Source organism: Macrobrachium nipponense, chromosome 16, assembly GCF_015104395.2.
Source record: "Macrobrachium nipponense isolate FS-2020 chromosome 16, ASM1510439v2, whole genome shotgun sequence".
In the NCBI taxonomy this organism is placed as follows: domain Eukaryota; kingdom Metazoa; phylum Arthropoda; class Malacostraca; order Decapoda; family Palaemonidae; genus Macrobrachium; species Macrobrachium nipponense.
This window is the reverse complement of record NC_087209.1, coordinates 66,124,691-66,140,582: the sequence shown is the minus strand read 5'-3', so window position 1 is coordinate 66,140,582 and position 15,892 is coordinate 66,124,691. Positions and strand designations below refer to the sequence as shown.

At 35.1% G+C, this 15,892-nt stretch overlaps 1 protein-coding gene across 1 annotated transcript in view; it reads left to right on the top strand.

Annotated features, from left to right (window-relative positions):
- LOC135195789 (sestrin homolog) overlaps positions 1-15,064 on the top strand; it is a 100,162-nt gene extending 85,098 nt beyond the window's left edge. Inside the window, exons 2-10 of the mRNA XM_064222267.1 lie at positions 7,133-7,462; positions 8,521-8,739; positions 9,217-9,399; positions 9,730-9,868; positions 10,020-10,137; positions 10,435-10,573; positions 11,654-11,860; positions 12,158-12,319; positions 13,015-15,064. Of these exons, the coding sequence (XP_064078337.1) occupies positions 7,133-7,462; positions 8,521-8,739; positions 9,217-9,399; positions 9,730-9,868; positions 10,020-10,137; positions 10,435-10,573; positions 11,654-11,860; positions 12,158-12,319; positions 13,015-13,101 (1,584 nt within the window). The 3' untranslated portion in view covers positions 13,102-15,064. The remainder of the gene's footprint in view (positions 1-7,132; positions 7,463-8,520; positions 8,740-9,216; positions 9,400-9,729; positions 9,869-10,019; positions 10,138-10,434; positions 10,574-11,653; positions 11,861-12,157; positions 12,320-13,014) is intronic.
- The last annotated feature ends 828 nt before the right edge of the window (positions 15,065-15,892 follow it).

Sequence of the window (15,892 nt, the reverse complement as noted above, 5' to 3'; positions counted from 1 at the left end):
TTGATTGAAAGATGTGCTGCTTGAGTTGGTGTTGATTGAATGTGTGCTGTTTGAGGTTGGTGTGATTGAAAGATGTGCTGCTTGAGTGTTGTGATTGAAAGGTGTGCTGCTTGAGGTTGTTGATTGAAATATGCACTGTTTGAGTTGGTTGTTGATTGAAATAGTGCTGTTCAGGTTGGTGTTGATGAAAAGACATGCCGTTTGAGGTGGTGTTCATTGAAAGATGTGCTGCTTGAGTTGGTGTTGAGTGAAAGATGTGCTGTTCGGGTTGGTGTTGATTGAAAATGTCCTATTTGGGTTGGTGTTGATTGAGATGTTCTGTTGCGACTGGCGTCGGTTGAAATGTGTGTTGTTGATTGAAAGGCGTGCTGTTAGAACTGATGATGATTGACAGCTGAGTTAGAGATAGCTGCTGGTTGATAGTTGTGTTCATCGGGGCTGATTTTGTTGAAAGATGTGCTGTTAGCATTCTGATGACTGAAGTGAGTTCTTTTGATATTGGTGTTAATTGGAAGATGTGCTCTTGTGATTGGTGGTGGTTTAAAGATGTGCTGTTGTGATTAGCGTTGATAGAAGGATGACCTCTTTGTAACTATTGTATTTGGTGGATGTGATGTTTGTCTATAATGATAGTGTGTCACGATTTTTTCAATTTTATCGAAATATGGTCCCGGAAGTAGTTTCCTGCAAGAATGGAAGTGATGAAATGACTGATTGTCGTTGTAAAATTGAGGAGAATAAGAGCAATCATGACTAAGTGGGTGTTGGCGTGCCACCTATGTGGCCGCGAGTTCGATTCTCGGGCATTCCATTGAGGTGCCAGAGATGTGTATTTCTGGTGATAGAAGTTCACTCTCGACGTGGTTCGGAAGTCACGTTAAGCCGTTGGTCCCGTTGCTGAATAACCACTGGTTCCATGTAACGTAGAAACACCATAAAACAAACAAACAAACAGTACTCAATCCAAGGATTAAGCTCCCATTGCGAATCATGGCCGAGGGAAGGAAGGGTATGAAAACACAGCGTTCTTCCGTGGAGCTTTGCCGTGAATGATGTACGTGGTTGTTAGTTGATTGTTGTGGGATTTGATTTGTTTGGGGGGGGGGGGGGGGGGGCGTGGACGGACAAAAATAGCGATGAGAAGACATGATGTGAATGATCAGCGCTCCTTCAAATCGTAATGTGAAACTGTACATAACGAAAAATCTTTATCTCCCCCCCCCTAGTGGAGCAGCCTCTCTCTCTCTCTCTCCGTAGTCTGCTTATTTTCGCACGTGATCTCCATTATTGATTGTTTCTAGAATTTTAAGTTTTTCATTTTGCCTGTTGTTTAAATGTTATAGGTCGTGATATTAGATTTGTCTTTGTGGTTACCTACTGCTGCTTGATTTCCTTACTTACCCACCTACTTTTTCCACTTACCGTATATTCCCCCCCCCCCCCCCCCCCCCCCCCCCCCCCCCCCCCCCCCCCCCCCCCCCCCCCCACCCCCCCCCCCCCCCCCTCTCTCTCTCTCTCTCTCTCTCTCTCTCTCTCTCTCCTCTCTCTCTCTCTCTCTCTCTCTCAGAAACCTTAACAAATTTTTTATCATTATTTCTCTCAAGGTATACTTCCAGACTCTCTCTCCCCAGTCTTTTCTGTGAAGCCTTTACAGATTTTCATGCTCTCTCTCTCTCTCTCTTCCTGCATTTCTTAACGCTAGGTTGACTTTTCATCACAATGACTCGTCTACCATTTGACGGAAAGCTGTTGTTGCCGCCTTTTGTCACAAAGCCTCTCTTGACAACGTTCGTCTGAGCACCCTCAGGTCGTAAAAGGGTTTTGCTGGGGATTGGCGCTGGGATGGATCGTAGGTGTGTATAGGTGTGTATAATATATATATATATATATATATATATTATAGATATATATATATATATATATATATGTATGTATGTATGTATGTATGTATGATACTGTATGTATGTATGTATGTATGTATGTATGTATGTATGTATGTATGTATGTATGTTATATGTATGTAGGTATGTATGTATGTATGTATGTATGTATGTATGTATGTATATATATATAGGTAATCAGCAGGGTACATCAAAAACACCATAAAATCCGTGGTTTATCACAAAAAGCGTTTCCCACATAAACTCAGTGCATCATCAGTCTGTAAAATTAAAACGCACATTAAAAATATTGTAAATGACAGTAAAATTTAAATAAAAACATCAGAACATTAAATAAAAAAACTTAAGAATTAACTTTACTTTAAAAAAGAATAGTCACAAGAATTGTGTCAATAGTAAAAGATAGAGACCCAGCGCCTAACAGCCTGTTAGAGTGGAGAAGGAAGAACGAATGACCAAGACTGCAGACCCACCCAAGACTTCAGTTATGCTAGATATACATAGATATACTTTTATATTTGAGCTTATGGGGCTAGGGACTAAGTTAGCCAGTCTGACTTTATCTTCTTTGCAATGTTATTCTCCTTGAGTCATCAGTTAAAAGATATAGATGCGAGTGACCATCGTCACGTTTTTCTCTGGACCTCCCTTAGGAGAAACTGCTTGTTGCTGAACAAACGTTCACATACGCCTACTAAGTATAGCACACATACTTGGACGTATGCATACATAGGAAATTCACCTGCCAAGTTTTAATGCTGCATCCACCCTTGAGCCATTGACTTAATCTCCGTCGTTCTTTTTTCCTTTCTTCTAATCTCCGTCGATCCTTTGTCCTTCAAATCTCCGTCGTTCCTTTTTCCTTTCTTCATCTTGGTGTCCCAGTTCGCCAATTATTACTTCGCTGTTCAACTGCTGGGCTTTCTTCGCCTTTGGTTTTCTTTGCTTCATCTCATATATTATCTGGATCTCTGTATCTTGCTGTCTAACCCGTCCAGCTCTTTTCTTTCCAGTCTTGACCGCTTGATGGCTGGAAATGCCCCAGTACTATGAAACCTTGAGCACAGGATTCATTTTGCTTTGGCTGCAGCATGGCGGTAATTTCTTTATTTCTAAATAACCCTCTGCGTAGGTATCTTGTAGGGGGATGGTGCCTTCAGTGCACCTCGCGCGATGAACTGTAGGCATGACGTGAGGTTCCTCACAGTGTCCCTTCGGTCCTTAGTTGCAACCCCTTTCTTTCCTTGTACCTTACCTCCATCTTACTTTCCACCCTCCTCGAACAACTGTTTCATATTGCAATTACGAGGTTTTCCTCCTGTTACGCCTTTCACACCTCCTCTTGATTTTCCCTTCAGCGCTGAGTGACCTCATAGGTCTCGACACTTGGCCTTCGGCCCAAATTGTATAATCTCTCAGCGTAAGTAACAAATTTTCTCATTGAAACCTCCTTAAGCCAGGCTGTAGCCTTTGGGATCATCTAAGTTCTTATTTCACTTTCTCGTAGATTCTTCTACCCTTCAGGATCTACTGTTTTTATTTTCCACCCCGCCACTCTCTAGACCTCTTTTCCACCTGCAAGCCTAGGCTCCATAAAGATATTAGGTTTCCCGTCCCATTACCCTCTTCATTTAGAATAAAAAACTGTTAACGCCCGACAGCTCCCAAGGGGCTCATCTGTCTTCATATAAAGTTTCCTTGGACCACCGAATATGAGTTCCGGGTGGGCTCCGATTTCGACACTCCCATGCAACCGGTATCGGATTCGCGACGGGTCCTCTCTCTCTCTCTCTCTCTCTCTCTCTCTCTCTCTCTCTCTCTCTCCATTGTATTGTGACACCCAAGGTGCCCTGAAGAGTTTCAACTGCTCATTTGCCCCACGTGATCCAGGGGGGTTCTCTCATTGCCCCCCCCCCCCCCTCCTGGGGCTTGGGGGGGGGGGGGGGGGGGGGGGCGACAAGCTGGGCCTTATTATGTGACAGACACACTCACACGTAAGTGTGTGTGTGTGTATATATATATATATATATATATATATATATATATAATATAATAGCTCATATAATCTAGCCTAGTATTTTAAAGCAAACAGTTGATATATATATACATATGTATATATATATTATATAATATAAAATATATATAGGAGAGAACTCGTAACTGGAACACGTAACATACCTTCGATAGTCCCTTAAGTGTCATATCTGAACCCAGCTGAAAGATCAATTGTTAAAACTCTAGGTGAATTAAAACTCCCACTATTACAAAAATATAATCTTTATTTCCCAAAATAGCTAACATGAAAATGGAATAAAATGAAGTGAAGAACATCCCAAAAATCGTTAAACTACCATTACTCTTCCAAGAAATCATATTTAAGTAAGTCCCCCATCTTTTCTACTTCTGTCCAAGTAGTCATTAATCTTTATCAATAACTGTCAACACAAGTCTAGAGAATCCATTTTTAATGGTGACTTCGAATTCATCTGAAAGTGAGAATATAATTATCAAACACTGAAGTGTGTCACCGTGTATAATGGATAAAAGTCTTGTAATCCTTTTCTACCATTCCCCTCTCAAGAAACTGAACTCAATGTCACTAATAAAATATATAACTTTTTTCAAAATCTTTCACTTTACCTTTCGATGGATCTCCAAACGCCCTCCTCTATGGCGAGTTTTCACTAGGGTTATTTTTATTCCATCTATTTCCTCTTACAAACGTACGAATGTAAGCTAACAAACAGGCACGCTACTGAACACAAATTCACGCACGCTAGTCTATTTTGTGCGTTTCCATTTTCCTATGTACATGTTTTATCTAGCGCACGTATTCGGTGACCTGAAGTAAACTTTCCTTGTGGTTTACTTCATATCCCTGGAATGTGCTGCCATCTCGTTCCCACAACCAGCGTGTTTCCAACTTGTCTCGTATCAGCATCTTGAGGAATTCACTGTTTCGCACCTGTCTCAAAACACCAAGTACTAAGGTTATCAACCCCATATGTTTTAATATATATCCACTTATACATCTAACCAGTGCCTGAACACAACACCAAATATATTATATATATATATATAATATTATATATTATATATAGATATATATATACACACATCATACATACATACATACATACATATGGCCATAGCATACCAATATAGTATATATTACTATATATAATTATATATATATATTATATATATTTATATTATAAACACACATACATATATATAAGCATACATATTATATATCTATATTATATATATATTATATATATATTATATATATTACATATCCTATATCTATATATACAATATATATATATATATATATAATATCTATATATATATATATATATATACTACATATAATATATAATATATATAATACTAGTATATATATATATATATATAATATATACATAACATACAAATACATACATACATACCTACTAATACATTTAATATATTATATTAATATATATATATATAGATATAGTATATAATAGGAGCTAATAATACTATATATATATATATATATATATATAACATAATACATACAATAAATATATATAATCTATATACATATGGAGGAGTAGAATGTATCACTTTGATCCATTTATAGTAAAAGAAAAAATGGGTAAAAAAGACAAGCAAAAAAAATTTAAAAATTTATATTTGCACATACATACATACACACATACATACATTCATACATATACATATAAGAGATAATCCAGATTGGGTGTTTTGCACAAAGAAATTGCATGAATAGCATACCCACACTCCGTCGAAAAATATCTCCGACTCTTCTCACGTGTCCTCGGTCATTTTTCGGCTGGTTGTACGCCAGTATGTATTGTGCCTTAATGCTAGCATATATATATATATATATATATATATATATATATATATATATATATATATATATAGATTATAAGATATATATATATAAATAATATATATACAAATAGATATATATATATATATATATAATATATATATATATATATCTATACACACATACATACATATACATGGGTCATAGTTTTCCCTAAGACTATTTTCCTTAAAAGGGATTGCTTCGGTGGCTTTATGGTTTTTCAGATTTCTTTGGCATCAATCTTAGGGTAAAGAATACACAAACCTCTATAAGTAAATAAATGAATATATATATATATTATATATATATATATATATAGTATATATATATATATATATATATATATATATAAATATATATATATATAATATATATATATATATATTATATATATATATATTACATACATACATACATATATATAATATAATATATATAATATATTGATATATATATATATATATTACATACATATACATATATATATATATAGATATATATAGATACATACATACATATATATATCTTTGTTTGTTTGTATATTTTTGTATATACGGTAAGTATGTATATGTGTGTGTGCATGGAATGCTTTATGAACACAAAAATTGAAATGTGCCAAGCCCCTTCTAGAGGTTATCATTTGTATCATTCATTATTATCTTTGATCTTCCTGACCTAAAGAACTCTTTTAGCTGAGAAATAAGGTGGAGTTGGTTGAATTCATTAGATCCTTGGCAGTCAGGCCATTTTGTCAAAACCTCAAATATCCAAATCCTATGATGTAACAGCAAAAAGACTTATGTAATAATTTGCACTACAGAAAGTCCTTTTTGTACTTGTCTAGATTTGGTATGTTGATCATTTCTGTTAGGATTACTACCTACCTTGGGTGGTACATTTGCACTTGACAGTTTTTGGTATCAAACATTAGTGGTGACTTATACCCTTGTGATTGATCAGATGATTGATTTATTCTGAATACTTTTTGTTATGTTGCTTATATACAGATTTGTAAATGGTTTCATTAGTTAGATTGGCATGATTTTGTCGCAATTACTGTAAACTGGTTTTACAAGAAATTAGGTCAATAGCAGATTTTAACATTCAATCCATACATCCTCCTCTGCCATAGTTCACAAACTCATACCCTATTAGATTCTTGTCTTTCTAAAAATGATGCCATATACTGTCCCTGTATATATAATACTGTACTTTTTTTTATCCCCATATTTAGTGTGTGCAATTGGTTAGATGCTTTTTCCTTATTGCACACTTTTTCTGTGCACTGTAGTACTGTACTAGGAAAATTTATTTTGTGTTAAGCATATTTCACTTTGCATTACAGGTTGCCGCTCTCGAAACACGCGTGAGCAAGCCCCCATCCACCATCACCACCAACACAACTGTCGCTGCTGCCACCGCCGCCGCTGCTGCTTCTGCTGTTGCCTCTACCATAACTGCCACTGCCTCCACCTCCACCACTACCACTACTGCTACCGTCGCTGCCACGACCTCTGGATCCATCGTCACAGCTACCGCAGCCACTTCTACTACAAATGCGACAGTGGCGGCAACACAGGTCGCTGGCCAGTCTGCTCAGAATCTCCATCCGTCACAACTCAGGCCACAGTCCTCCGAGCAGAATCAGTCCAAGCCTAAGCAGAGGAAGTTGCAGGTAGGCACATCAGGGACATACATGCATTGTAATGCATCCAGATGTATACGAACAGAAGTTTATTGTGTACAGTAGTCTAAATACAGATACAGTAGGTCCTCAACTTACGGCAGGGGGATCCGTTCCAGTGCCATGCCATAATTTGAATCCGCCGTAAGTCAGTGTTTTGCCTTTAATGACGCCGTAACTTGATTCAGTGGCGAAAGTGCTGTTAACTTGATGCCTAGTCTTGCCATTAGCGCTATCAACGCCACTGTAAAACACCCTAAGATTGAATCTGCCTTAAGTCTGTGTTGCCATAAGTTGGTGACGCACTGTATGTGTAAAGTAATGTAGAATATGCCAGTGCGTACAGATGTTCAGAATAATGTAATGCAGTAAAAATTTTCAGGCTATTAATATATGAATATTTTATGTATAGGTTTAGATGCTGCAAACTTAGCAAAGTAACACCTGCAAATGAGTTATGATAGAATTCTGTATTTAAATGCTTTGAGAGGCCTAGAATTTTTGTACTGTGTATGTAGATGTGATTAGATAATACATAGTATGTATTTAAATGCTTATAAATACAAAAATGGAAAAATATATTTAGATGCGTGTACAGTATTTGATTTTGAGCATTTTCCTCTCCAGGTACCTTGAAAAACAATGCCTCTGTAAATTAATTTCAGTAAAAGATACAGAAAGAACTTTTAAGCTCTTTCCTAGTGGGTTTTATATTCTAATTCTCTCTTCTATGCCAGTCCCAGTGGCAACAAGAAAATTAGAAATAAAGGAAGAAGTGTTTAAATTTTGAATTCTGGCATTTTGATAATTCAAATGTTCTTTAGCAGAGAATCAGATTATGTAATTGTCAGATATAATTTTTTTTAGTTTTGTGTGCTATTTTTCTTTGTTATTTCTATTTTATAGTTTATTCTTTATTTCTTTTTCCTTACTGTGATGCTCTTCCCTTTTGAGACCTTTGGCTTGTAGCTTTATGCTTTGGTAACTATGGTTGCAGCTTGGCTGCTGATGACAATTATAATAATCTAATGTTTATGTCCTTATTACAGTTCAAACTTGATGATGAAGGCAGTCCAGATAAGAAGCCCAAGGAGAGAGTAGAGGAGGACTGTCTTGAGGAGGAGGAGAGTGGGTGGTGGGCAGAAAGGGTGGCCATGGCCCTAGGAGGAATGACAGAATATAGGGATGCCTGGTACAGGAGTCATGCTCATCTCCTACATGCTGATGGGCCTCTACCTCACACCTGGAGGCTCTACATAGCTGCTTTGGTACCCTACCCATTATACTTTTGCAAGATTTGTCGCTATCCAATGAACTAGAATATTGAACTATACATATTTATATTTGGTTTCCTATACTTTTTTTGTCATTATTAGTGTATTGCACCTAATGCTTTATACAGTGCTTTATTTATTATCATCCTGAGCATATATAAAATATATTTTTAAAAGCATATTTCCCATTTTTTTTTCTTACACATTGACCACATTCTTTTGCAGTAGTTTAACTTCTGCACTATTTTAGTTATAAGTAAATACAACTGTAGGTTTTCAAGCAACCATTAATTTAAAATTTTTATATTTTAGTTGCTGATTGCAGATGTACTTTTAACATGTTATATTTATATGCATAATTAATTTTATAGTAAATTAATTAGGAAATAATTTATCACTTGCTTGATGAGAGAATTCTGAACAAGGCAATGTTCATTATTCAATTCCATTTTTTCTTATTACGTACTTCAGGCTGTATGTCGTCATGAAGTCAGTTGGCTGATGCAGGCACTCTTAGCAGATTTCAGAAATGCTGGGGGAGACATGCGATGGACTGTGGGCCTTCAGTATGCCCCGCCCAAATTGTATGCTCTTACTGCCATTAACAATATTTTAGCTCATCGTCCTTGGTTATTATCTCCGCAGCATATAGAGGTATGCCATTGGATTTGTGCTTGTTTACAGATTAAATTTCCTGTTAAGTGGTTAGTCGTAAGAATCAGAGTCCAGAAGTATGAAGTTGATTTTCTTAATGATTCTCATATCTGTAATTGTAGCTTAATAAAATATAACTTATGATTAATGCCAGTATGTACTGTGAACTCATAACAGTCGGTAAATAATCAGAAAATTTTAAAATAAGGAGTTTTTGTCATGTACTGAATAATTTTGAGTATTAGACTTGGTAGGTGCAGTTAATATTTGACCCTCACACTATTTTTTTGTAGTAATTAGCAAAGAATAATAGTTTTTATGTTTTTCCAGCAATTAACAAGGGATAATAGTTGGTCTTTAGGCGAATTAAGTCAAGCGCTGTGCATCATGACGCACTTCCATACTCTTGCCACATTCCTCCATGGCTGCAGACTCTCCATTCTTCCTTCTACTTCCAAAAAAGATGCTGGTAGGCTATAGTGAAATGATTTCTGATAGATATGCTATATTTGATCTTGAAATATTTCTTTGAATCTGACTTTTTTTTTTTTTTTTTTTTTTTTTGTTTTTTTTAAGGACAAAAATATGACACCGAAAGTACTCACTCTCTTGTATTTCAGGACAAACGAATGCCAAATCGGGAGCTAGTAACAGTAAAGTTTCTCAAATGAATATTCAAGCAAGACCAAATTGTCTTGACCCAAATCCCCAAAATAACAATTCTAGCGTTGATACAGGGTAAGCTTTCTTTTTGTATGTTTTATGACTATTATTTCCAAGTAGTATATCTGAGTCTGTGTGTTAGCTTTGTAATAATTTGTGATTGTTAATCAGTTTCTACTTTCAAGAAAAACTGGTAGGTAGAATGTCTTTTAAATAACTAATCATTAGATAGCCGTATTCTTTTTGTTTTGAGGTGTTGATTTGAGTTATTTTGAATCTTATGTTAGGCCAGCCAGGGCAGTGCTTTGAAGTTTGTGACATTTAATTTTTTGAAGTTTGTGACATTTAATTTTTTAAGTATCACTTTTCCAGGTCTAAGTCAAAATCACCTGCAGTCGGCACAAGTGAGCAGACTGCACAGTCTTACAAACACTTAACTATTAATCCATCGTATTCCTATGTGGATGCCATATGTGAAGATGATGCCAGAATTCCATCTTTTTTTGTGCAGGTGTGTTTTGTGCTCATTTTCATGTCCTCATACCAAGTATGCTGTATGAGCTATTTAGATGTAGCTTGTAAATGATTATTGAAGTTCTTAATTCTTTTGTGATTTTGCTGGTTTTTATACAGTAATTACCTTCCCTTTTGTAAATTAGGTACCCATTTCCTAACTAAACTTTAATGTTTGATTCAATCTCTTGGAATATCAGAATATAACATTGCTGCTGTTATGGTGTATGTTACACTTGTTTATGAATCATTCCTGTAACTTGTTTGTATATTATTAATTGAACCCTTTCTCAGTAGAAGGGTAGAGTCCACAATCCATAAAGCTTGCTCATGCATAAAACATTTCTTTGTGGAATACTAAAAATAAGATAAACCTTGATATACCTGCTCATCTTTATGATCATAAGTTTAGAATTTTGCAGGTACAGATTAGAGAGAACAATATTGTTTTCAATTTAAAATTTGGTATGTACAGGGCTTAAGTGGTTATTGATACTATTCTGCTGTATGTTCATATTGTTTGTGACTGAATTAGGTGAATTGAATTGTAATTGCATGACACTAAATCCACTTTATGCATTAATTGTGCTCACTTAAAGATATGAAGTTTGCAGGATCCTGCTAACAACACCTGTATTGAAACTGATGTATGCTTCTTTTTAAAGCATGCATGAATTCTTTGAGGTTGACAATTTTTTTTTCTTTTAAAGACAGTAGCTTCAGGCATCCCAGTTTATTATGTTCAAAGCATAGTTCTTTTAGGATTTCATTTAATGACCATTACCTTGTTTTATAGTGTAACCGAAAGCCCAGTCCACTTAATTACATAAGTTTTATCAGTGTTTTTCAAACCACTGTATTTTGTTTCACCTGCAAACATTGTATGTCAGTATAGTAGTTTTTTAATATGTACCCCCATGGGCAACCTGGGTGTTATTTGTTCATGCAGTATTATTGATATCTAATCTTTGGAGCTGCCAGAATGTGTAGAAGTCTCTGACACTTCACTTAATGTAATTAGTTCTTTTTGAGTTACATTACTTTTGTATGTGACTTCAGTTTATTTCCATTACAACAGGAATATAATTGGCAAGATCATGGGTATGCAATGTGCTCAAGGTTACTTGGTGATGTTGGAGCATTCTTTGATGATCGATTTGCAGCAGCACTGAACATTGTCATCCCAGCTTCCAAGGATCAGTCTCAGCAGTCGGGTAATGTTGATCCACTCAACAACACACTCTGTGGACCTCTTCTTGCAAAAGCACTTTGGAATCATGTTCAGGTATTCATTTTATCTGGAATTTTGTTGCCTCATTAAGAGTGAGATATTTGGTACTGCATTGCAATCATACATATGCTTTTTATATATTTTGTATTCCTGATTATAAACAATACAGCATAGGCTGAGGCCATTCTTATGAAAGCTAAATGAATTAGGTTTCTGACAATAATTCGTCCATAGTGTAAACAGGCTGTAGTTCAAGGTTTTGTGGCCAGTGCTAACAAATATGGAATTCGGCTTTATATTGTGGTTTATATGTAACAAAAGTATTCAGTTGCTCCGTTTCATTTTTTACAGTGGCTTTTGGGTATACATCATGATGATTGTGACTACACAGACCTGAATAAGAGATTAGATCCTCACGTGAGAGATTTTGTCAAGAAATCGTGTTGTTTCCCTGAAACGTTAGCTGATACCAACTCCAGTCCAGTGACCACCAATAGTGTTCAAACTAGCATGGTAAGCAAAAAGTCAGTTTTTAAAGTCAGTTTTTAATTTAAAATTAAGAAATAACTCGTTACAATTTTGGAATGGCATAGAAAATTCCATTTTTCACTATATTAGTCCTCACTGTAGGGTTGTAATCATAGGATGGTAAAAGAACTGAACTCTCAGAAATAAATTTTGTACCTCAGATGGCCTAATTGAGAAATGAATGCATAGTACCTGATTATTTAAGATGCCATTCGTATAATAACAGCTGAAAGATTTGATCTGAATCTTCCATTTATAATAAACATCACTGTTAGCATTGGTTTATAGAGTTTGGTGGTAAAACATATATGGATCTTTTGAAACCGAAAATCTGTCATGGGTCCTGAAATATTCTGCGGTGTTATTTTTTCTTAACATTTTGGAATTCTCATAAATTCACCTTCACATGCATCCATTTACACTAGATTTAGAAACCATTTGATTAGTTTTTGGTGGAGAGCAGCCATTTATTTTTACCTCCTACCAATCTCTTGAGTATCTAAACTTTCATGGTGAAATTTTAATCATCATCAGAGGAACAGTTCCTTCAGGCTGGACAGATGAAAGTTTAGAAGTGTAGTTAGTGGGTCAGATAAGTTAATTTAAAAGCTACTTTTGTTTTTACTGGTTTTTTGTGGGATGGTCTTGGTTATTAAGAAGAGATATATATTTTTTTTTAGGTTGAAATGAGCGTGATAGTTATGGAGGCTCGTCTACAATCAGAACTACTTTATGCACTCAGAGCCATCATGCTCCACCATTGTTAAATGGCCATTTTTTGGCTGCTACTGAGGTCTCATACATATGCTACAGATTCAGTCTCACCCTGACAATGAAGACTGGGTATTATGGGGAGATAAGTGGATTTATTTTCTTGTAGTGCTCTGATGCAACGTCTGCCAGGTAATGTGACGGGGTTTATGGCATAGCATTGAGATTCAGCTGAAGTGTGATATTTTAGGCCAATAAGGAAATTTTACAATGTGTTATTGTTGTGATTGGCACTTATTATATTCAGTACAGTCAACCAATTTTATTTTAGTTACATCTCTAGTGGATGTAATGTATTGCTTTTAGTGATTTGATGCAATTCTTTTTTTGTTCGGTAATGCCCAATACTTCATCAAATAATTGATATTTGATGGCGATATTTCATCCCATATGGTTTTCAGTATTCCGTTAGATGCACCGATGCATAATTCTGTGTATTATGTATGGGTGTCATGCTCTTTTAAAGAAGGGTTTTGTTTACTATTAGATTTTGTGATGTATCAGCTATAAGGTTCTTTACCCCTGAATCTCATGATTTTTGCTATTACTTGGGGACTGCCATGAAATTAAAAATAGTTATAATGGTAAAATACTATTTTGAAAGGATTTGTTTAGCTAAAGGTATAATTTTTCTACAATGTAGCTTTAAGCACATCAATAGCCATCATGAGTACAGAAATTAACCAACTGAATAGCAGTTAAGACAGGTTAGTTTGACCTTTTGGTATGAATTGTTTAAAATGACACATTTAAGGAATAGATTATACTGCAGGCTAAATCATCTGGCTTTTCTCAATAATGAATGGTATTTGGTAGCTGCTGCTGCAGCAATCTAATGTTTGCACTGCTGTTGAACATTTGACTGAGGTTACACACTGATAGCTGTGAGGGTGGATGGATTTACTGTAATTTATTTACAATCTCCTGTCTTCTGATAATCATCGAGATGCTGTAATTCTTACAATTTTTGATCTCATCACACAGAATTGTTTATAGTAGGTCAGTGTTATTTACAAATTGTAGTATAGACGTGTGTGTCAGTGTGTGTCAGATATGTTATTTTTCATTTTGTCCAGGCCCACTAGTCACGGGACATTATTGTTTGCCTTTTATTTCATGTATTTTTTCTGGATAGCTGTGAGATATAAAGAGAAAATATGATTGTTTGCATGAGTGAAAGAATTGCCAATCTGTTATAAGCTGTGCGCAAATGTACATTTTGATTTTTCAAAGCTCATAATTTTTCATCAACTCTGAAGTAAGACTATAAGCACTGTATATGTGTGTATTATAAAGAATCCAGTGCTGCGGTGTATAACGAATATCCAATGTACACTGATGTGAGGTACAGTTTTAAGATGCCATGATAGCAAAAAGTGTTCCACACAAACTAAAATCTAAGGTAAAGTTAAGGTTCTTTATGAACTAATCCTAAAGAAGTTGCCTTTTATATATAAGATAATAATTGTATGCAGATACTTCAGTCAAGGATTTATGATGTAAAAACTAACATAAAATAGACCTTGTGAGAGTTATCATTATCATCTCAGGAAATTTTTATGTAACGTACAAAATTGTCTAGGTGACATAGACAATGGAGGTGTTAAAATTATCCATAGTAAGTGTAAATTCTAAAAAGCAGGAGATTTTTGATAATGAAGCAGAATAGTTATACTATATATATTTTTGAGAGATGGGAAGTTGTTGATGCTTGAGGTAGAGATGCATTATACTGGATTGAATAAGAGCATAAGAGCAGATTATTGCATTAAGTTTGCATATATGATTACCTTGTATAGAAGAGGTTAAAATGGCTTTATGGCACTTTAATAGTTTTCTTCTATGATTATGATAATGAAAGTAACAGAGAATTGCCTAAGAAGTAGTAATGAATGATCTCATTTCGTATTGTATGGGTCTGATTCATTTTTGTGTTTGATTTTGTCCATTAGATATTGGGTTATTAGATATTGGGTTATTGTGTTGGAAGGTTATGTGAGTAATATTTAGTGCTTATCAAAAGCTAAGAAGAGTATAAGATATGAAATTGTATTTATTTTTTTTTTGTCCAACCAAAAAGTCAAGTTAAGATACTGGTAAGTGAATGCTGTTATCAATTTCAGTCTAAGCATTTTGGTTATTTTATGCAGTACAGAACTTGTATTTAAGACACTTATGCTTCTAGTTCAGTAGAACATTATGAACTTTCTGTTTTAGCAGCAAAATAAGTTTAGATGAAAAAGGAAGGGATATTGTTTTTGTAGACATACATGGTAAAATATTCCATACTGAAACAGAATTGAATTATTATAGTAGAAGTATCGTGTAAAAAGCATGAATGTCCAACGTGCAGTATGCTGTTTTATTTGGCTTGCTGGTAATTTTTGTATGAGTTTAAAATTGTTATTTGCTGTAGGTGAATGTTTGCCATGGAAAGAACATGAGTTGATTCATCTTCATACCTACTACTGATATGAAAGAAATATTCATGTTGAATTTGCAGTCTTTGGACTTGCAGGTGGAAAAATGGTAGATTTCTTAGAATTCCTTGGCTAGGAGTTTCTATGAAGATGAAAGTTTGAGCTGGAAATAGATTACCCCATGAACATTTTTCCACATTTACTTACTGCTTCAGGCAAGAAGTTTCATTGTTTGTTGAAGATATTTGAAATGAAGCTCTTCATAGTTAATGAAGGCACAGACACTATTGTCATAATTTTGGCACTGGAAATTCACAGAAGTAATCCACATCTATTTTTAGTGCCTGTAAAGATAGTATTTATTGAG